Consider the following 24487-nt stretch of genomic DNA (forward strand, 5'->3'; position numbering starts at 1 on the left):
CAAGGTAAGAGCAGTCACCCAGGGAGGGGAAGAAACCCCGGCGGTGTTTTTAGAGAGGTTAATAGAAGCATATCGTAGATATACGCCCTTCAACCCGGTGAGGCCGGAACGCCTAGGGAAAAATTATCATGACCTTTATAGGACAGTCAGTGTCGGGCATATGGACTAGGCTGCAGTGGTTAGATGGATTACAGGACTATACCCTTCAGGATCTCATGAACGAGGCAGAAAGGATTTATAATAAGAGAGAAACCCCAGAAGAGAAGGAAGAAAGACTAAGAAAGTTGCAGGAAGAGAAAGAGGAAAGGTTAATAAAGAAACAAGAGGAGAGGGAAGACAAGCATGATAAGAAACACACTAGGGAGTTAAGCAAAATCTTGGCCACTGTAGTTCAGCCTAGATCAGGGCCAGGGAGGCAGATGAGAAAACAGGGAGACATCTGGTACCCACGGATTGGCCGCGATCAATGTGCCTACTGCAAAGAGAAGGGACATTGGGCAAAGGATTGCCCGAGGAAACCAAGAGAACACAGGAAGCGTCCTCCCCAAGTCCTCTCCCTTGAGGACTAGGGGAATCAGGGCCAGGATCCCCACCCCCCTGAGCCCAGGCTAAATCTGGGACAGCCCCTCACTGTCATTATGCCCCCACGCTGTGGAAACCATCATCCACCAGCCGCCATGATTGTCAACAAATACTAGCTGAGGCTCATGGGACTTGCCCAGACCTGACCGACCAACCTCTCCTGGACGTGGATCTTATATGATTCACGGATGGGAGCAGTTTTCTCCATGAAGGTGAGCGAAAAGTGGGGGAGGGGGTGGTGATGGATAAGCGCCAGACCATCTAGGTGAGCGCCTTGCCCCCAGGAACATTGGCACAGTGGGCTGAGCTCATTGTGCTCACCCAAGCACTAAAAAGGCAGAAGGAAAGAGAGCTAACATTTATACTGACAGCCGGTATGCATTTGCAACGGCACATGTGCACGGAGAAATCTACCAAAGGAGGGGGCTGCTGACCTCAGGAGGTAAAGAAATTAAAAATAAGACTGAGATACTGGACCTGTTACAAGCCCTGTTCTTGCCTAAAAGCATTAAGCATCATCCATTGCCCAAGACACCAGGAGGGGGATAGCCCTATCGCTTTAGGCAACTGCCTGGCTGCAAGGAGGGCAGCATTTGGGTCCCAGATTCTGTCCCTGCGAACTGGAAAGGCTCAAACAGCCCCTCCCCAACCAAAATTCGCCTATACGGTGGTAGATCTGGCAGAAGTGCACGGAATAGGAGCCAAATATGACCTGGAGGTCCAAGGATGGAGACTTCAAGGGAAGCTGGTCCTATCCCAGAAGGACGCCAGAACCTTAATAACGGAGCTCCACTCTTGGACCCCAGACTGACAGTGGGGAGGCCAGCATGGGACTGATCTGGACCCCCCCCAAATGTGAGTGTCAGCGAGAAGGCCTGGGCAACCTATGGGGCCCTGAGCTGTGGATCAGTGTCTATCCCTGGTATACAAACAGTCTTCGTGTGCCTATAGCACAAAGAGGGATGCTCTCTCAGCCTGGACTCTTAGGGGAGTGCCTGGACCCTACCCAGAGTAAAATGACAGACTCTAGATATCCTCTATGTGGAAGGATTTGGCAATAGGGTGGGAGGGTGGGGAGGAAGGGGAGTGCGGGAGGAGGGGAGGGAGAGGGAACTGGGATTGACATGTAAAACAAGATATTTAAAATTAAAATAAAAAATGATAAAAAAAAAAATAACGGAGCTCCATAAATTAACCCACCTTAGTAAGAAAAAGCTATCCAATCTATTGGAAAGGGAAGAGTTCTTTTTTTACATACCACGTGTACAGAATCTCATTCATCAGGTTATTGATCAGTGCGTTCCCTGTGCAAAAGTCAATGCAGGAAGACTAAAGCTTCCAGAAGGGACCAGGACCAGAGGACACTGCCCCAGTGTCTATTGGGAAGTGGACTTTACAGAAGTTAAACCTGGCCTGTACGGTAACAAATACCTGCTAGGTTTTCATAGATACCTTCTCAGGGTGGGCTGAGGCCTTCCTACCAAGAGAGAAACTGCCCAGATGGTGGTTAAGAAGATTCTAGAAGAAATCGTCCGTCGATTCGGCCTACCCAAGGTAATTGTCTCCCAGGTAAGTCAGATGGTGTCCAAGTTTTTGGGGTTCGATTGGAAATTACATTGTGCTTATAGACCCCAAAGTTCAGGTCAGGTAGAAAGAATAAATAGAACAATTAAGGAGACCTTAACTAAATTAGCATTGGAGACTGTCACTAGAGACTGGGTTCAACTCATGCCCATGGCCCTATACCGGGCCAGGAACACCCCTGGCCCCCATGGCCTCACCCCATATGAGATTCTCTATGGAGGACCTCCCCTGCTGTAACCTTCTTTGATTCTGATATCTTTGCTTATGTTACTACCCCAACCCTGCAGTCATACCTCCAAGCCTTGCAGATAGTCCAGGAGCAGATTTGGAAGCCTTTGGCAGTGGCATACCGGGATAAGGGACCACCTTCCAGGCCCCATCCCCACCAGATCGGTGGCCAGGTCTACAAGAGGAGGCACCAGTCCAAAACTTTGGAACCACGCTGGAAAGGACCGTATACCATGCTGCTGACCACCCCGACTGCCTTAAAGGTTGACGGCATCGTGGCCTGGGTGCATGTGTTGCATGTAAAGCCTGCTCCCTGAGAAAACCCAAAAGACCTGCCCACCATCTCATGGAAACTCCAACGCACCCAAAATCCTCTTAAGAGAAGTCTCTTAAAAGAACCCTAATTTTACTCCTAGCCCTCCTATTGGGGGCAGGAATGGAGGCTGGGATAGGCACCCGAGCGGCTGCACTGGTTCAATGGGTCTCCCTGGCTGACCACCCTGATTTCTACTATACTAGGTCCTTTGGTTATTTTGTTACTGTTACTTACTTTTGGCCCCTGTATTTTAAATCACCTTATGATGTTCATCAAGGAACGCCTATCTATCACCCAGGCCCTGGTTCTCACACAGAAGTACCAAGCTCTTAAACAACAAGAGGGACCATAAATTTTAGGATTAAAACTTCACAAAAAGAAATGGGGGAATGAAAGACCTCAATACATCCCCCCTCTTGAGACTCAGAAGGTTGCCTCAGTGGAAAATTCCCCAAGGTCCCCTAGGCAGGGAACAAGGTCAAATCAAAAAGAACATCTGGTCCAGAGTGCTCATGCAGGAAACCGGCAGGCTGTTGAGATAAGCTTAATTTTGACCTTGTGGTTTCTCCAGGAAGGCTAACTTATGCCCACGCTTTTTACAATACCCCTATTGCTTTGCTTGCCAAGATTATGTATATAAAAAGAAAACTGTCCTAAAGCCCGGCGTGCTCAGCTAGCTAAGGCTGCTGGAATGCCTGTAGGCTCCTGTGTGAACAATAAACCTCTTTCAGTTTGCATCCAACTGTCTGGTTATTGAGCTCGGGACATCACTATGCTTTGGACCTGATTACCTAAGGTCCTTCAAGGGGAAGCATGAATTAAAGAGAAATAAAAACCTGTTCATCATAAAGAAAAGGTTTATCTCTTTCCAAGGCTCAGCTACACATGAGAGGAAGAAAGAATTTTTTTCCAGAAAGCTTGAAATCGTGAACCTGATTATATAACATTTGTGTTTGTATTGATACTACCTATGTATTCTCAGAATCTTTAAGGTATTAGGAGGCTGAAGTAAAAAGAGACAAAGGAGCATCTTGAAATGCTCAACACAGTATCACTAGTGGAGAAGTATATTTGACATGATTAATGATACAAAAGAAAGAATCATAAATATGAGAAAATAGAAGATTTTATCCCCCACCCCAAAGGAGGTATTTGGAATGTTGTGGCTCATGCCTGTAGTCACAAAACTCTGGAATTTAAGGCAAGAGAACTGAATGAGTCTGAGGCTATCCCGAGCAGTAAAACAGCACCTTATCTCAACAAAGCAGAAAAAGAACAGAAAAACTAACAAGACTTGGTAAAGCTTTGTGATAAAATGACCAACCAAACAAACAAACAGACAAAAAAAATCCTCAGTGAAGCAACAGCTTTATAAATCTTTACAAAGAATGTTGGTCAAAGTTAAAGACATTCAGTTAAATGAAATGTAGGTATGAGGAAATTACAGAGTCTAACAACAGGTAAAGAATGAACATGATCAAACAGACTTTAAGAGACAGGAAAGGTTAACATATACTGATGTAATGCGAAAGAGGAGAACAGACAAAAGAAAGCAACTGCCATACTAGGAAAGACAGTAAGAATTATCCCAATTTCCTAAATACATGATCACAATGAGTCTTAAGCACACTAAACAAAAGAAAATAAGAATTGAAGACTAAGAAATGATTCTTCTAACAAAAACAGAAAAGCCTAGCTAAAACATGAAGAACAAATGAAAGAAGTTGACTGTGACTTCTTCACAGAAAGATAGAAGGCAGTATGTCACAAAATATTCTTGGTACTGAAAAATCACTACTATCTTAGAGTTCAGGGCTCCAGAATCCATGTGAAGGCCAAGAGGATGGGAAGTAGAGGGAAGGAACCCCAGACCAAGATGACTAGACAGACCAGTTTGAAGAGCAAATCCAAGTCCAGAAAGAGATCCTCTGTGTAAAAGGTCGACAATGATCAAAGAGGACATCCAGTGACATCCTTGAATCTTCATATACTCACTCATATGTGTACACATACACTTGCTCAAACATGTGCCTATACACATACATACCTGTACACCACACTCATACATCTGTCAAAGGAAATGCAATGTAACTGGAACATCACTGATAATAAAGCAGCAAGACTATCAAATTCCCTGTATCATTTTGAAGAAAGGTGGGGAATTATGCCAGTTCTTGTTCATATTTTATTAATATTCACTAAAATAGGATAACCAGAATAGAAAGTCCCCAAACAGTAAAAGAAAAAAATGAAGAAAACTCAGTCATTCATAATAAAATAAGTCAGTAGGAAAAAGAATAAGTAAGGATAAAGAATATGAAATATTACAAAATAAAGCCAAAGGTATATGCTATCACAATAAATGAAAGTTGACTAAATGTACTTGGAAAGGGTAAAATTGGTTAGAGAGTCCATAAATATCAATATAGTTCAGGTAGTGATAGAAAAATGTCTAACCTAGAATGACATACACAGTTTGAAAACAAGTAAAGATTTATTTAATGAATAAAACCCACAGTGATCATGAAGCCACTGAAAGGAGAGAATGTAAACTAAGTTATGTGACTCACAGTGCACACACATGTTCAACATGTGAGGACCATACTAGAGCTAGCAAAAGAAATAGAAAGAATATCTAGATAGGTAACAGGAAAATCGTGGCTGGGAAGAGTCCTAAGAGGTGGTGAATGATATTTCAAGGACAAGGTAACAATGTCAAATGGTGCTCAGAGGTTGAGAAGTAGAACTAAAAAGATTTTCTTGGATTTTGTGATTCGGATGCTGTTGATGAAATTGGCAAGAACATCTTGTATTTGGAGTGTGGTTAGAAGACAGACTACAGTGGATTAGTGGCAAGTGGGAAGTTAACAAAAGAAACAAAATGTGGGTGGCTTTTTCCTTCTACCTCTTTAGTGTTGGCTTAAAACTTTGAGCATTGCAAGCTAGTGCAGACACAACAAATAACCCAAAGGAATGCACACTGAATAGATAGAAACATGTTTTGTACTCTTCCCGTAGTTTCTTCCTCAGCCTCTAATTCCTCATCAAAATTCAATTTAACTGTAATTCTGCTTTTTATGATGTTAATTAATACTTGAGAAATAATTTGTGCACCTTTTTTCCATGTTGAAGAACTTTCATATTACTACATAAAGGATTGAACAATGTGGGCACTTAAGACATTTCTGCGAACATTACTCAGTGTGAAGTTTTTCATTGAAAGGTCCTCTTTTGTCATATTACATGGAGTAGCAGATTCCTAAAGCCTGCATTTTGCCACTCCTGTTATTAATTCACTTCAGACTTGTCATGGATTTTACCACAATGCCATCCTTTTATTATGACATTCCAGGCAAGTGAAGCCAAAAACTTATTTCTGGTGTTGGCATGGTGTGATAATCTTGGATGAATACATCCCAAGTTTGTGAACTCAAGGAGGCACTGTTTACGTAGACTGCTTTATGATATCCAGTGGATTTACACAGTAGCAAGGCTCTGTTACTGTCCCCTCACACCAGCTTTTCTTGTACTCATTCAGAATGCTGTGATATGGTTATTTGTGTCAATAGCAAAATAAATACAGCATTTTATTTCATTTTTTAAGCTGGCCCATTTTCTTGCTATTTTTACTTCATCTTATTATAGCAATTGCATGAACATGCCATTAATATCCATAGTGTAAACAGAAGTCCAACAGAGTATATTGCATCTTTGTAAATATGATTTTTGATAGTCTTTCACTTACCTCAGTTTAACAACGTGTGTTCTGATAAACTCACTTCTTAAATTTGATTCTCGGAATGCATCAGTAATCTGTAGAAAGAAAGTGGGAAAATAACCTCACTGTAATTGCAACCTCTCCTTTCTATTTTAATGACTGTAACTTGGGGCTTATATGATGAGAAGTAGAAATCTGTCAGGTGAGGTCTGGTAAGTTTTATCGCAGATAGCATAGAATGAATACAGGCAGGTAGTGTAACCTTCTGATGTAGTTCCTATTTCACAGTTATTAAGCAGAGATGATCTGGACAGGGCATGCCTTCAATACAAGTCACTCTAGCTACATTAAATGTTTTAATTCATGAGACCTTATGATATATGATTTGCTAGTTATAAATGAGGTAGTTGGGGTAAGACTAAAGTCAACATTAGGGAATTCCTTTCATACAACTTGATATGCATGGGGTCCACAATGACTGTGTTTTAGATGAATGAAATCAGTTAAGACTAATTAGTGATTAATTAGGTGATTAAGTCCAATTAGTAATGAGAAATATGAAGGGAGGGTGAACAGCAAAGAACAGTGTTTCCCTGTTAGTTTTTGATTCTTCCCTAATCTACAGTCATTACTTGTAACATTTGTTGATGCTTTCTTGAGCTAACAACCTTAGCTATTTCCTAGTAGAGGTAGTTGTCTTAGGTATAAAGTTTAGTTTCACAGTTAACAAGGAAGAGTTTGTCAGAGTTCTCCTGTGCTACAATGTCAAGTACATTGTGATTTTGTAATGGAGTGGATTACTTCCAGTTATATAATGAAGTTGACCCAATGTATGTCAACATGAGGTAGTAGAAATAAGAAATTAGGCAGCTTCCTGGACATTATATTTATCCAGGATTTGAAGTCAAATTTTTATTCAACTGATAAAATTTATATGGTTTCTATAATACCATAACTTTTAAATATCAATTCCCAGTATAGGTTAATAGAAGAACCATTGACATGGGACAGACCTTAATTTTCCTTAAAAATAGTGAAACTTTGACCTTATTACAATAATTCACGTTTTCTTTTTAAAATTAAGGAAATACATCAACTTTAAAGAAAAAGCAAAATTTACTAAATTACATAGTGTGACATGAATTGTTCTATCATTTAGAAATATCTATATTTCAGTTATTTATGTAAAAAGACATGTTACTATGTTTATTAAGAGCATGAGTCATAACTGCTCCTTACCAGACTATTCAATTATTAATTTTTATAATCATTATGTTTTACATCCTGTTTTATAGACTTTTTTTATAGCATTGGGGAAAACCAAGTAAATACTGATGAAGAAAGAATTTTGTGTTTTCCTTATAATTGACGGTTTCAACATTCTCTTCATGTTATAGAATATTCTTCTCTGGGAGGTCTACTGTTTTCTGAGGGAAAATGGTGGAGCAGTGGATCTGGGGGAGAGGAGAGGTGTGTGTGGGGAGGATTAGGAGGAGTGGAGGGAGGGGAAACTGCAGTTGGCAGGTATTGTATGAAAGAAGAACAAATGGAGAAAAAGAAAGAATACTCTAGCATTCTTACTAGTCATATTTATGGTTTTTAAAGACTAATGTGAATCATGTGTCTTTTAAGTAAATTCCAAAAATTAAAACATAAGGGACCATCACTATACATATTAATATAATAGGTAATATAATAGGTCATATAAAAGCATTGCAAATAGAATTAAAGTATAATTGTTCCATTTTTGCCTTTAGAAGGCAAACACCGTAGCAGCTCTCTGTGGGTTCTACAAATCACTCTTCCCAGTCTGTTACTTGACAGCTGCAGTTTGTTCTGTTATCTGTGAGGTGAATTGAATTGAAGAGATGTGTTGTATGTTGTCTTTAATATCCATTATTATATTTTGCCACTGTCTTGAAATTCAAAGAATTACGAAGTACAGTTTTCGAGGAAGAAAGGAAATAAGGCATGTGGTCATGTGATCTGTCTACTGTAACAATGGTCTGCAAGTGTGTGTGTGTGTGTGTGTGTGTGTGTGTGTGTGCGTGTATATGCATGCAAACTTTATCACTCTTTTTTCAAGAGGAAATGAATCTGGGGGAGAGGGGAGGAGATGAAGCAGATATGGGAGGAGAGGAGGGAGCTGTAACTGTGGATGAGATGTATTGTGTGAGAGAAGAATCTATATTCAATAAAATAAATAATAAATGAAATAAATTTAAAAACTAAATTAAAAACATGAATAAGTTGTAAATAAGACTAAGGTAAATAAAAAAACAGTCACTTTCCCCCTTTATATTGAAACATAGCCTTTTTTATTACTTTAATTTTAAATAGCTTGCTTCACATGTTAATCCCAGTTTTCTCTCCCTCCCCTCCTCCCGCACCCCCCTCCACTATCGCCCCCCAGCCTCCCACCCTATCCCCACTTCCTTCCACATAGGGGGTATCTAGAGTCTGTCATTTCACTCAGGGCAGGGTCCAGGCACTCCCCTAAGAGTCCAGGCTGAGAGAGCATCCCTCTTTGTGTTATGGACACACGAAGTCTGTTTGTATGCCAGGGATAAACACTGATCTACTGCCCAGGGCCCCATAGGTTGCCCAGGCTTCCTTACTGACTCTCACACTCAGGGGGTCTGGATGAGTCCCATGCTGGACTCCCAGCTGTCGGTCTGGGGTCTAAGAGCTCCTCCTTGTTCAGATCAGCTGTCTCTGCTGGTTTTGTCAGCCCATTCTTTGCCAATTTGATCATCGCTCCTCTCTCTCTGTCACTAGGTTTCATGGGTTCAGTCCATTGTTTAACTGTGGGTGTTTTGCCCATTCCTAATAATGAACTTGATGTCTATAGCCATCCTAGAGCCTTCATGCAGTGACTGATGGAAGCAGAGGAACATAGCCTTTAACAGCTGAGCCCTTTATTTCTTTCTTTAAAAAGGGGGTTGGGGTCCTAGAACTCATACTACTCTGCTCTCTGTCTCCCAGTTCATTCCCATTATCTTGTTTGTGATAGGAGTGCTATTATGCAAATTTTGAGGAAGGTAATAACTGTGGTTGGCAGAAACCTATTGCATCTTGTTATCACTGAGAAATGGCAACTCTTCTATTCAGTCATGATACCCTGCTTTGAATTCTTGTTATTCCCATAAACGCTTATTCTTCTACAGGAAGATACATGTATGTCTTAACTATGAAAATCATACATCATAAATTCAAGGAAGCATTTAAACATATTATCAAGATACAGTACTTCAAACATAGTAATGATGTAGGCAACTGATCAGTTGCACCAAAAAGCTCCCCACACACCAAAAACCCCACACACACACACACACACACACACACACACACACACACACACACACGTACACATGCATGCACAATGAATGCGCGTGCAAACACACACAAATCAAACAAGACCTATTGAAAGAATTTAAAAATGTGTTTACAGAGAAATGTTCAAATAAAATATTGTGATCCTATATGCTATAATACTTACTAGGTATTTAAACATATAAAATTAAATGAAGAAATATTTTTTGAGGGAAAGAAGGTACTAGCATATGTTTGACTCCACTGTAAGAAAGGCATGTGACTGGGCAGTGGTGGTGCGTGCTTTTAATCCCAGCACTTGAGACACAGAGGCAGACCAATCTTGAGACACAGAGGCAGACCAATCTTTGTGAGTTCGAGGCCAGCCTGGTATACAAAGTAATTTCCAGGACATACTCCAAAGCTGCACAGAGGAACCCTATTTTTAAAAACCAAAAAAGAAAGGCATGTGTGTTTGTGTGTGTGTTATGGATGCAGTTTGCATAGGAGGGCAGCTCAGACCCTGACATGGTTAGTACTAGATGTGCAGCACCGTTGGGCTTTTATATATTTTTTCTTCTTTACATTTTATGCACGTCCTGACACTTTTACACATTGTAGAGAATCTTAATAAGAACACTAAATTACCTTCATTTTAATGGTAAAAGGTATACACATACTTTGTGATTTATGTTTTAGAAAATGAGATTTATTTAAGAATAACAAGGTTTGTGTGTCTATATGTATGTATTCTAAGACATTAAGCATTTTGCAAAGATATATAATATTACTCTTTTCACTCAAGCCCTTTTGTTGAATATACTGTATTTCTTATGACATTTTTTTATTGTTAGCTTCTCTCAGTTTTGTGTGTGCTTGGTTAAGGTTGAGCTGACCTTACATATCTGTCCTGATCCATCTGGAACTGAATGACCCCATTAAGACATCTGCTGTGTTAATAAGAAGCTGGGTCCTGATCCCACAGCAAAGCTTGATCTTTTCAATATTTAGCTAAGCACAGAAATACTACATAGCATTGTTGTATAGGTAGGAGGACTTCTCATGAGTAACCGTTTATGACGATCTCTCTCCAGGTTTGGATCTTTGATAGCTCCAAGAACTTTTGGATGTTCATGGGTTGAGTATGAAGCAGATAATTCTTAGTATAAATGATGTAACTAAACTCTCTAATTTTTAAAAACAGATTGAATGGAGAAAGCTGTGAGTAAGGGAGTATTGATGTGCTCAAGGTGAGCTGTAAGTAAAGTGTTTGGACCCTTAGTCCTCTGTGTTATGAAATGCTGTCAAGAGGCATCTTGGATTAGGTTGAGACTACTGTGTTATGCATGACAGCATTTTTAGTGTAAGTATGATTCAATCACAAGAAACAAAGGTATTTAATCACTTTCTACTGTTAGTCCTGAATATTTAAGTACCAAAGTAATGGATCTTTGTATTGTGTATGTTGGAATGTTTGATTTTTAAAATTGCTGTTTAAATTGCTAGCTTGAAGTTCATTTGAAAAACAAAAGTCAAATAAAGTTTGGCTGGAGATTGAGAGAATTTCCAATTATTTTTAAACTAGTCCTGTGCTGCTTAGTTTTATATCAATTCGACACAGGGTGCAGTCATCTGAGAAGAGGGTGCCTCAGTTAAAAAACTGACTCCATTAGTTCAGGCTGCAGGCAAGCCTGTGATTTTTTTTCTTAATTAGTGATTGATAGGGGAGGTCCAAGTCCAATGTAGATGATGCCCTCACTGGGATAGTGGTCCTGAGTTCTAGAAGAATGCAGGATAATAAAGCCACGAGGAGCAAGCCGATATACAATACTCCTCTATGGCCTCTGTATATGTTTCTGCCTCCAGGATCCTCCCTGCTTAAGTTCCTGCCTTCACTTGCTTTTAATGATGAACTGTTATATAGAGCTATGAGTAAAACCCTTTCCTCTGAAGGTTGCTTTTGGTCATGTGTTTCATCACAGCAAGAATAACCCTAACTAAGACAGGCCCTAAACATGCTTTAGCAATTTGGACTACTTACTTATGTGGAATGCATTATCAAATTATCAGTTAACTCAAAGCCCTTGCATATACTTAGAATTTTGTTTGATCAAATGTTCAGCCAAGAATAAATCTTTTTGTAAAAATAAACACCAACATCTACCTACTTAGTATGTAAATTGCTTTCATCTTTAATAAATATATGTATATATATATGTATATATGAACTACCACCAAGGTAATATCTAAATTAATTATTCCTTTCATGGTGAACATATTTTTCTAACACTTTGTGTGCTTATTTGAAAGTTATTCATGATTTATGTCAGTAAATGTTTAATTTCAGTCTCTAATTTATATTCTATACATTGAGGAATACATAAATATTTCTGATGACAGCCTGGTGGCTCTGAGAGTACAAGCTCAGTCTGGTCTACATTGTGAATTTCAGGACAAACAGTTACATGGTAAGAACCTGTTTCATTTAAACAAACAACACACACACACACACACACACACACACACACACCCCAAACAAACAAACAAACAAACAAACTAACTAACTAACTAACTAACAAAAAACACTTATTAGGACAAAAGGGGTCACAACTGTGTTGTGTGGTCAAAGGAACACATGAATGTTGAGAGTTTAATGGAAAGGACCTGCTGGGCAGAGACTGAAGCTCTTCAGTGAGAGGCATAGCCTGCTCTGTATTTTTCTGCTTAAATGTCTACAGATTGGCTCCCAATGAAGTTCGCCTCTAAGTTGTGGGACAAGTTGCTTATTCAATTCTGAAGCAGTAATAACACTCATTGACGATTAACTTCTGTTTCTCAGAGTGTGATATATAGACACAGTGTCAGTGCCATGTTAGAACTAGTTAAAAATGTGAAATTTATTAACTTAGAAGTTGAGTTGGGACCCAAAAATCTGAGGTTTAATGAGACTATCAGATGGTTGTTTTATATTTTAAAGTTTCACAAGGTTTGGGTTGATTTATATATTTAGGTCTTTCAAAAAAGGAGAGGGTAAGTGAGCATCCTGAGTCTGGTCAACTCTTTCCCTATACTGAAAGCTACCTAAGCTCTCTGCTGATGTATGAGTGCCAGGGATCTGTTTTTCAGGACAGGGCAAGTAGATAGACATATCTTTATGCATGAGGTAAAGCTCGATTTGAAAATTTCCAGTCAAACTAGTAGGCCTATCATCATAGCAGCTTGTTGTCCAAACGGTCTTATTCCTTGTATAGGGAGCATATCTTCTTGTTTGCTTGTTTTTGGAGACAGAGTTTCCCTGTGTAACAGCCTTGGCTGTGCTGGAACTTGCTCTGTAGACCCGGCTGGCATTGAATTCACATCACCTGCCTCCCAAGTTCTGGGAATAAAGGCATGCGACGCCACCCACTGACTGTGGGCTGTGAATGTAACTTTTAACACCTACTACTTTATGTGCTCACTTGAATAATGAAAGAAAAAAGAAGGGGTGAAAGGAATGTAAAAGGATAATCTCTTGGAACATCGAGGGAGGGGAGAGAGAACCAGGAAAAAGAGAGGGGGATAAGAGGAGGGCAGAAGAAGGCATGGGGGGAGCAGGAAGGTTGAGTCGAGGAAAGAATAGAGGAGAGCAGGATGAGAGATACCATACTAGATGGAGTCATTATAGGTTTGAGGAGACAGCTGACACTAGTGAGATTTCCAGAGATTTACAAGGGTAACACCAGCTGGCAAACTAAGCAATTGTGGAGAGACTACATTATCAGCCCCTCTCTGATGATAAGGTTGATGACTACCTTATATGCTATCCTAGAACCTTCATCCAGTGACTGATGGAAGCAGAGACGGATACCCATAGCTAAACACTGAACTGAACTTCTGGAACCCAGTGACAGAGATGGAGGAGTGATGAGCAAAGGGGTCAAGACCATGCTGGTGAAACCCACAGACAGCTGACAGGACAAGGGGGAGCTCTTGAACCCCAGACTGATGGCTGAGAGGCCAACAGGGGACTGATCTAGACTCCATGATGTAGTGTCAGTGAGGAGGCCTCAGAAATCTCTGGGGCTTTGGGTAGTAGATCAGTGTTTACCATGGTGTACAAATGAACTTTGGGAACCCATTCCACATGGAGGTATGCTCTCTCAGCCTGGACACATGGGGAAGGGCATAGGTCCTGCCCTGGATGAAATAACAGACTTTAGAGATCCCCCCAAGGAGGGCCTCACCCTCCCTGGGGAATGATGTGGGGATTGGATGGGGGGCTTGGGGGTGATTGGTGGAGGGACAAGGGAGGAGGTGTGGGAGAGGGGGCTGGGATTGACATGTGAAGCATGCATGTTTCTAATTCAAATAAAAGCATATATTGAGGGAAAAAAGGATAATCTCAATACAGCTTCACAAGGACTTCCAGTCTTTGAAGTCATAAACAAATAAAATCCAAATTTACTTATGACATAAGAATCAGTATACTGGTAAATTAAATTAATTCAGAGAAATCCAAGAAACACATTTCTCACTTCTCAAGGGAAGAAAAAATACAAAATATCCAGTAACATTATTATATGAAAATATTATTATTACATTAGACTTCTTTATTTCCTTTTATGCAGAAATAAAAAGCAAAGATCAGTATTAACATACCATAGATTCAATTCTTTCACTCAAATGCCTGTATTCCTGTGTAGCTGGGGAATTTAAAGCCTCAGTGTATTCAACATTTAGGATTTGAAAGCTGCTGTGGTAAAAGTAAGTTTTCTTGTCTGGAGAAGAAAGGAAGTCATGATTACTATAGTGCTACTAAGTAGACTAATTTTTATTTTGTGCAGCATTATTAGACGTTATACAATTAAAATAGTATCCCTTAAGAGAAAGAAAAATCCATACATAACATAAATTTACCAGGATTATTTACTTTTGAGTTTTTAAAAGATTGACAAAGCTAAGATTGCTAAAGTAAAAGAAGTTGGACTAGCATTAATTAGCTCCTTCAAAGTTGTACAGAAGTACTATAAGTTTTATTAGTAATACATCTAAATAATATTTTTGATTTACTCACTCATCAGCCATTAATATATATCCATAATATGTGATTATTCACTGGTAAAAACAATTCAAGTAATGGAATAGTTCAAAATTTTCAAACATTCTTTTAAAAAATTAGTTATTTTGTGTGTGTGTGTGGTGTCTATGTATATGCTTTGTGTGCATGTGTATTTGCTTGTGTTGCTTGTGTGTGTGTGTGTGTGTGTGTGTGTGTGTGTACCACTTAATGATAAGTGTCTTCTTTTATTTTTCTCCACTTTAGTTTTTAGAGACAAGGTCTCTTAGAGAACCTGGATTTCATCATTCCAGCTAAACTTCTGGATGACAAACCCCAGGATCTGCCTGTCTGTGCCCACTCTAGTTACAAATACATGAATTATGCCTACAGTTTACATGTGTGCTTGGGCAGTTGACACTTTATACACTGAACAATCTCTCCAGACCCTCAGGCAATAATTTTTGTAGAGGAGTTAGTGATTTGACCATTTTCCTGGAAAACTCATAACATGTCTTTTCTGGTTGTTTATTGTGAGTTTTATTCTCACCAAAGGAGTGTTCTGGAATAAACATTCAGTTTAAAGATGTCAAGAATCCTTAAAATACACATAAGTGACTTAGGAAATTATGAATATGGACATGACTTAGCAGAACTTCTTGAGAAAAATCCCTACTTCCCTCTGATCATTCATACACTTAACCCATAGAGAAGTTAAGTATAACAAGAAAGACCGAATGGCACTAAGGGTAAAGAAGTTTGGTGGGGATGGGGTTAGTCATTTTTATTTCATGAATGATCACTAGAGTAAGACTTGAATAGCATTACATATTTAAGTGTGACAGTGTGGTGTCATTACTTGTGATATTCATAAATTTAATATGGAGATCAATGATATTTCTTTTTCCTCTACCTATAATTCATTTGAAGGCTAATGTCATGTAAATTTAATGGTAAGATGTTGTGACAAACTCAATTCGGTTACAGCTTTTACAATTGATTATCTTAAATGATTATTCCTCATTACTGGTTTTCTATAGTATTGATAATGATATTTTCAACCATTTTTGCCTTTTTTATAATAGGACATACCATAAATTTGTGTTTTTTCCTTTTCTATCCATAGTCATACATATCTATTTGCATACCATACATGAGGGTTAACATAATTATTCCTAAAAATAAAATCAAAGTGTATTTTAAGGGAAATGTTATATATTATTCAATAATGTTTTCTATATTAAAACTTCTGAAATAATATTAACCATTATATTATTTATATTATTATACAGTTACCTTATCTATGATTAATTTTGTATATTAAAACTTCTGAAATAGTATTTATGAGATTTTAAAGAAACCTCTTTATATATATTTATATATACATTTACATTAATTTTTCTTATCCATGCTATCTAAATCAACTAATGATATACTATAAGCTATTTTAAAGGTTAACTAATATTAAAATCATGTATCTTATTTAAAATTTGACTTTACAGCTTTCTATTTCTCAGCAACACACAAACTTATTTACTGATCGTAGTGGCTGCTTAGCTTGCAAGACTGCTTTCAGAAGACAGTCTGAGTTATCAAACACTAAGGCATGTCTGAGTTTCATGCATTGAGACTCAAGGTTGTTTGCAAAATTTACTTTCATGATTTTATCAGGTTATTAAATGAAAAAGGCAATCGTGGTATTAACCAAAAAAAAAGCCATCAAATGTTAGCAGGAAAGAAGTAGTGAGAGATTTTACTTTTCAGCTATATTGGTTCTCATCTATGTAACAATATTTGCTATATTAAAAAGGTAGGCTTTGCTTGCAGGTATCTTCCTTCCCCAAAGTCCATGGTCATGAGGGAAAAGGGGTCAGAAGTGGCAAGCAAACAAGCAGGACCTTGTCTGATCTGTGATACGATGGAAATAGCCTTCCAGGAGACTGGTTCAGTATTACAGTTCAGCTTTATTCCGGAGTGAAGGGATATATAAAGGCTGGGGACAGTGGCCTAATTTGCATTAAACAGCACACTCCTATTGTAAGACTCTGTATATGGCAGCAGGGTCCTATAGAAAATATCCTAACAAGTTATCAGGGGGAAAGCTTCTGCCAAGAACTTTGTCAAGGGTCACACTAGTGACCCAGGCCTAGAGACATTCTCCAAATAAGGTCAGGTTGAGACACTGAAGAGGCTAGGTGTGGGTGGGGGAAATCTTCCATGTTGCTGAACTTTGAGACACATGCCAGGCCATGGTAGACTGCAACCTCTGACCAGCAGGACCTCCAACATTTATTTATTGTTTACTTTGGAGTTTTGAGGGAGTGTTTCATACAACCAGGATGGCCTTGTATTCTTTATATAGCCACAGATTACTTTGAATTCCTGGTTCTCGTACTTCCACCAGCCAAGAACTGGGCATAATTTGTATATTTTAAAAAGCCAAAGCATCACCCACCTCCTCCCTAAAGAACAACCAAACCAAAAAACAAATTAAAATGCTCACTGAGAAGATATATGGATATCTATGAATATATACTTAGAGGAGAATTCTGAACAATATGACCTCATGTCCAAAAAGAGATATAGTCATAGGAGGAAAGACTATGGTTTTAGTTAGAGAATATATTTAGTTATTTAATCTGAGAGGTACTTACCAAAAGCTAAGAAGTGAATAAGTAGACCTATAGTCATGGCCAGGATCAGTACTGTTGTTATGACAACAAAAGCCACTACAAACGGACTGAAGAACCTTGATTGTGGTATCACTGGTCTTGGCCTGAGAACAGGAGTCAAAGAAAAGAAAGCCACTCAATTCACTGGGAAATGCACACTCTCAGTGTCCATGACTGTCTTTCTGAGTCTCTTAGCTTGTCCATGAATCTGATCATAGAAGTTTAGTAAGGAATCAACCTGAACCTACCAGGATGCTCTTAATACTTTTCCTTTCAGAGTGTTTTTTTTCTTCATAGAACTGTTGACTTTTTGAAAAAGTTTGGTAGAACTTTTAAACTATGGTGTAGAATTACTTTATCTTTTTCAACAAGTCAGTATACTTTGGGTTTGGGTTTTTATTTATTTATTTGTGCTTGTGAGAGAGGGTCTTACTATGCATCTCCAGCTGACTTGGAATTGCCTATGTAGGCCAAGGTAGACCACATTTACAGACATCTACCTGCCACAGCTTCCAGAATGCTGGGACTAAACATATACAATATAGTGCTTGGCTCACAGTTAGTGTGCTATTAAGACTAACCACAAAAGATTTTGTCATACTGTAAAACCATGCAAGCTCCCAATCTTGGTACCGTCACAGCAATCCATCTTAATCAGGGACAATAACCAAGGGTATGAGGAAAGACGACATTGAGGGTGAAAGATGGAAGAGGAGAATGGTGGGGTGGGGTTGAGGATTAGAACAATAACGTCCTTCAAGATGTTACTGCAAGATGTTACTTTACATTATTACAGATGACAATGCAGACAAGGAAAGCAGCATGAGCCGCAGTGGTTCTCAACCTTCCTAACACTGCAACCCTTGAATACAGTTCCTCATGCTATGGTGACCCCCAACCATAAATTTATTTTTGTTGCTACTTCATAACTGTAATTTTGCTACTGTTTGAATCAATGTAAATATGTGATATGTGGAATATCTGATTTACAACCACTGGGTTAGTGCCTTTCCAACAGCAGATGATACATATGATTTATTTTTTTCCTTAAAACTTTATAAACTACAGTGTAGGTCAACCAGTTTTCATTAATATATTATCTCAAATTACATCAGGCATATCATTTAGAGCAATCTGATTCACTGTCTCCTTTCCTTCAGGAGAGACATGGCCATGGACACTCCCATGGGGAAGTCACCAGAACAGCTTGTTTGGGTAGTAATGTCATTCACTTAAAGAAACAGGAATAACTGTGCCTATCTCACAAGGCTATTTGAAGGTAAAATAAGGTTATATAAGACATGATAAAAATGTTTCTAGTTAAATATGTTAATCGGTGAATTTTTTCAGAATAGATGTTTTTCGTGTTATTGTTTCTGATGCTATAGACTGTAGAGGGGTCGGGCATACTTTGGGGTTTTCAAATATTTATGATATTTATGAATATTTATTGCCCATGTAAACTCCTGGGTATGTTTCATAATTTAAGACCTTACCAGAACTGGGACTCAGTTACATTTAAGCAGATTCTAGTCTGACTTCCACTTTTCTTTCTATTAGCTTTTGGACATTCTGAGGTAACAAAGGAATATTCTAAGGTGATCATCGGTTTCTTGACTTTAGGTTTCAAGGCAGGGTTGCCTTGCAGTGCTTGAATTATGTTCAGATACCATATTCATAAATGGTGTTCTTCTCCTTGTCATAATACATTCTCTGTATATTATGTGTTGTGGATGGGACCAATGACAATTTAGATGGAGGTGGTTGTATATTTACTAAGTTGCATTTTTAATTTACTTCATACATTGTAAATTAAAAATGGTCCTGATAAAATATATCATTTAATAAAAGTGTTTTTAAATAATATAGTGGGGAGGAAGTTATCCAATAATAATGGCTTTACCTTGTCTAATCAGTTTTACTTCATTTTGTTTATTTTGTTGTACCGGTGAAACTGGCTTTCTGAGTTCGGCAGTTGGGAGAAAACTGCAATTTTGACATTTACTAGCTCTAGCATTAGTGGATTCACTTGTCATTTTAGCAAATTGTTGTTCCAATTATATCCTACAATGGGCCACAATATCTGGGCTTTGAAGCTCAGTAAATATTAGTTATTGCTGAGTAATACGAGAGTAGAAGCCAGTTTTCCACAGAATTACTATGGGCAGACTCTATTTCTGGAGGTGAAATCTGGTGTGGAGTAAGGGGTAACCAAAAACAAGGAGGTAGTTGAAGATCAATAAAGCCTGAACATTAAAAAGCAAAGGTTGGGTATAGCAGAATATCATTGGAAATCATTTTATTGATTTTGTTAGAGCAATAGTGTTTGGTTTTACTCCAGATCTCTGGGATATCTAGTCTCTGTTTTGTGGTTACACAATCAGTGTCAGGTATGGGTTCCTGCTCATGGAGTGAGCCTTAGATCAAATCAGACATTGGTTAGCTACTCCCACACATTCTGGGTCACCATTGCCCTAGCATATTTTGCAGGTGGGATAGGTTGTAGGTCAAAGGTTCTGTGAATGGGTTGGTGTACATGTTTTTCTTTCAGTAGCCTGAAGAATAGCTTCCCATACTGAAGAGACTAGAACACAGGGGTGAGAACTCCATTGCCTTACCCAGTCCATCATCAGAGAGGCTTACTCTGGCCGTAGATGGGAGCAGATGCAGAGACCCATAGCCAGACATTATGTGGAGAGAGAGTCTAAATCAGAGAGCTCCATCAAATTCCTATCCTCAGAGCTTATGCAATCCCGTGGGGGAGGAGGCAGAAAGATTGTAAGATCAAGAAGGGATGAATCAACCAAGAAAGATGCACATGAGCTCGCAGCCACTGAAGCAGTAAGCACAGGGCCTACATGGGTCTGTGTCAGGTCCTCTGCATATATATTACAGCTTTCAGCTTAGTGTTTTTATGGGACTCCTGACTGTGAGAATGAGTGAGAAAGAGTCAGATCTCTGACTCTTGTGTCTCTTTCCTGTTGGGTTGCTGTGTCCAACTTAGGTATGATAGTTTGCTTCATCTTTTATCTTGTCATGTTTGGTTGTTGTCTCTTAGAAGCCTGTTCTTCCCCAATGAGAGACAGAAATAGAGTGGATCTGGAGGGGAGGAGAGGTGGGAAGGATCTGAGCAGAGCAGAGGGAGGGGAAATTGTAATAAGCATGTATTGCATGAGAAAATCTGTTTTCAGTAAAAGGAAAAGAATATGGTAAAAATTCTAAAAAAGGAAAAGAAAACAAAACAAAAACTGAAGGTTGGAGTCAGCACAGTCTTCAGTTTGGAACAGCCTCGCCTCCCATGGGGAATGACCCAGAGCCAACTTTGCCCTTAGTTCACTGACAACATCTTAAACTGAGGGATCGAGAAGCATCATATACATATGACTCAAGGAACAAAGGGTGTGGCATCTAAATTATCTTAATCTCTCAAGCGACAATTATGTAAGAATCGATTGTTCCACCCTGTAGAAACAGCTGAGGAAGTACCTGCTGTGTAACTCACAGGTAAATCTCTGCACACTGCTGATTATAAAGCTTAAGGTGATTCCAGATGAACTGTAAGCTTTGTAAACTTACAGGGAGTATCTTCACAATCGTTTGAATTTTGACATGCAATGTAGTTGAAGTCTGTGTAAGGAAATTGTTTGCTTTTCTTTCAGAATATTAACCAGCAAGAGTTTTGGTACTTGCATTAAAACAGAAAAAACAAACATTCAGTTGTAATATGATCACCACGATTACTTAGCTTCATCCCCCCTCCTTATTTAGTTGCCCTTTTAATAGCCATGTTGTGAAAAACTCTGTGTCAGGCATTACACATGTGAACAGGTAACTTTCAAAACAGTTTCAGGAAGTCACTAATAGAATCCAATCTGAATATAGGGAAAGTTAGGCTGAGAAAGTAAATTCTTCTCGATCAAGCATGGTAGAGCTGGAAATGGAGACCAGGGAGGCTTCTATGAAAGAACACAAACTTCCTTATATACCCTAAGTTACCAATACTTCAGAGGACAGAAAAGCGCCATTTCTTGTCTCTCTTGATCTCACTTTGAGAAAAATGATGATAACCAGTCTCTTGATTGTCTTTCAAATGTCTAGAATTTTGTCTCACACATGGTATGTATGTATTTTATTGCATGGGAAATTTGTAATACAGGAATTGATTTAATTTTCATTTGAAAATATATCTTAATATATTATATGGAAATATTAACTTCTGCCACTGATAAATAGATATACATAATATTTAGTTGTGGATTAATAAATCTGACAATTAATTCACATTGTCTGCAAGAATGAAAGATCTTAATGGCAACACATTTATTAAATCAGATATACACAACAGTGTGACTACTGAACATTTTGACTATTTTATGTCTATTTTAGATGTTAGCTATGATGTTAACAATGATTGAGTCATAGTCCTTTTGATATGTAGTTTTCTTAATGATCTCACCCCATGTTATAGATTTAGCAAGCACCCAGTAGAATATTACTAAGATATCTTCCTAGCCTATAGATCTCTCTGTATTTTGTACCTTTGTTTCCAACTGTTAACCGAATAGCTTATGGATGTTCTTCAATGGCCTAAATGAATGGTTTGTAGTTCCTTTCCCCAGCACACCTTTCCCCAGAACACACTATTTCTCACATTGGTGAACATTACGACCTGCATTAGGCACTTAGGAGTTAGCTTCACTTTATTCCTTTTGGTTATGTCTAAATACAGAAGTTCACCAGTCAATTCTTATTCTACTACCTAAGTCTTTTCATTTAAAATCTCTATCTTAACTCTGACTTGACAATTGCCTCATTAGTGATATTTGAAATACCTTTTAACTGGTCTTCCTGGATTTATAACTAATCAAATATTTAATTAAAACGATTTGGTGAATCTATACTGTTCTAGTAATAGTTTTAGGTGCTAGGCACACAGTAAACAAAACCAAAAGAACATACTAGCTGCAATGGGTTAAATGTTGTTGTTCTTTTAAAATCCACACATTGAACTCTTAACCTCTAAGATAATGTGGTATTATAAGGTAGAGTTGGTGGGGGTGACTAGGTTATGAAGAGAGAAAACTCACTGATGGCATCAGTGTCCTAATAGAAGATCTCATGGATCTCTCATGAGTGTTTCAAGTCTGTGGTGAGAAGAAAGCAGGCTTCCATAACTCAAAAAATAGGCTCTCAACAGATACAAATTTGCCAGTACCTTCTTGTTTCTAAACTACCTATTCTATGCCACTCTTTTATAGCAGCCTTCATGGACTAAGATGCAACCTTGGTGATGGGGGCAAGAGTGGCAGACATGACTGTCTTAGTGGCAGACATGACTTAGATAGTCTATAAAACAGGAAGTACTGAAAAGTTAGAGTAGTCAGGAAACACCTACCAAAGAGATGACATTTGAATTTTTAAAAAAAGTGGTAAAGTAGACTTGAGTTCACCTTGATGTATTTTAGGGACAGAAAGAAGGGAGGATCAATTAGACTGATGGTCACATGTGTTAGGGGTTGAGGGAAAGGGCAAAGGATAGTATGAGCAGATAAGTTTAGAGACACTGGAATAGAGGGTCATGTCAGAGACAGTCATTTGGATCTGGGCACATTATAAAGATCTCCATTTGAAAGCACCGCCGAAATAGCTCAGTTGGGAGAGCGTTAGACTGAAGATCTCCATTTGAGTGAGACAGGTATTTGAGGCTTTGAGAACAGAAACAGCATGAGATCTGTTATTTTAGCAGTTCCTCTTGTTCCTGTTAGGGGAGTAGTAGGTCTGAGATGGAGTAGGAGAGAATTTAGGTTATCCAGCATTCAAGGTAAAAGATAAAGGTGTCTTAGATAAGATGGTGAGTGGCCAGGGGAGTGGTCAGAGTCTAGGCATCTTAAATTTTAAGTCTAGAGAATTTGGGGATGATTTTTCTGATAATTGAATATAGAATTTTTACTTCTTTCCAAATGCTTGAAAATAGTTCTAGGGATTTTAATTTAATTTAGTTTTATTTGTTTTTCATGACAGGGTTTCTCTGTGGCTTTGGAGGCTGTCCTGGAACTAGCACTTGTGGACCAGGCTGGTCTGGAACTCACAGAGATCCACCTGCCTCTGTCTCCCGAGTGCTGGCATTAAAGGCATGCACCACCATCACCTGGCAAGATTTTTAAAAGGAAAAACCTCCCTTTTCCATGTCTCATGAGCATATCTTGAAGTTAGCGTTTGAAGCATTTGAATACTTCATGTGATAGTTAAGACAGATAATGCTCACCCTTGCCATTTCACCTTCTGCAGCGTCATCACCTCTCTGCACTGCTTTAGCCAGACTCAGTGTCTGCGTGTGATACCTTCTTGGAAAATATTTGCATTTTAGTGCCTGACTTCCTTATCCTTAGCATAATTCATGCATTATTCTTCCCCACTGGATAGTTCTCTTCCCCCCCCCCCCCACTGCTACCTCTCATTTAATCTCATAAGGCTTGGTATATTTTCTTCTCTCGTTTACAAGTTCACACATCAAACAAAGGCATTTATGCCAGTTTCCACTTCCAGGATACTTGCTCATGAAAAATATCCCCAAATATTCTTAGTCTATGTCCTAGCACAAGGCCACAGAACTTACACAGGTATCATTAATGGAAAAAATCAACCAATGACTCTACAAAGAAGGTTGTAAAAATAATTTTGCAGTAGTTTGGAGAGACTTTTTAAAAATTCAAGTGCACATTGTGCATTCTATTTTTGAATGGGGTGAGTACAATTATAAAGCAGGGAATAATCTCTCCCAACTATTAAATGTGCACCATGTGCCTATTTCCTTGGCTTCCCTACATAATTCCATTTAATCTTCATGAAAATGTGCTTAGTGGATGAGGAAACAGCGATTTAGGAATTAAGTTACTCTGCTAGTAAGTGACAGAGCTGTCACAGGAATCTGGGTTTGTCAAGTTCGCTTTGCCAAGTCTACATCAGATGGGAGGAGAGTTTCTGCTAATTATATGTTGTGATTAACACTCATCACACTTGCTACCTCTATTATTGACATT

The 24487-nt window shown here is 38.6% G+C and overlaps 1 protein-coding gene across 1 annotated transcript in view; it reads right to left on the bottom strand.

Moving 5' to 3' along the window:
• Tmprss11d (transmembrane serine protease 11D) overlaps positions 1-24487 on the bottom strand; it is a 74654-nt gene that overhangs the window by 21574 nt on the left and 28593 nt on the right. The window contains exons 2-4 of the mRNA XM_040747289.1: positions 17430-17551; positions 14379-14497; positions 6456-6523 (exon numbers count right to left, since the gene is read on the bottom strand). Of these exons, the coding sequence (XP_040603223.1) occupies positions 6456-6523; positions 14379-14497; positions 17430-17551 (309 nt within the window). The remainder of the gene's footprint in view (positions 1-6455; positions 6524-14378; positions 14498-17429; positions 17552-24487) is intronic.

The sequence above is a fragment of the Mesocricetus auratus genome, unplaced genomic scaffold (assembly GCF_017639785.1).
Source record: "Mesocricetus auratus isolate SY011 unplaced genomic scaffold, BCM_Maur_2.0 Super-Scaffold_100006, whole genome shotgun sequence".
Classification (NCBI taxonomy): Eukaryota; Metazoa; Chordata; class Mammalia; order Rodentia; family Cricetidae; genus Mesocricetus; species Mesocricetus auratus.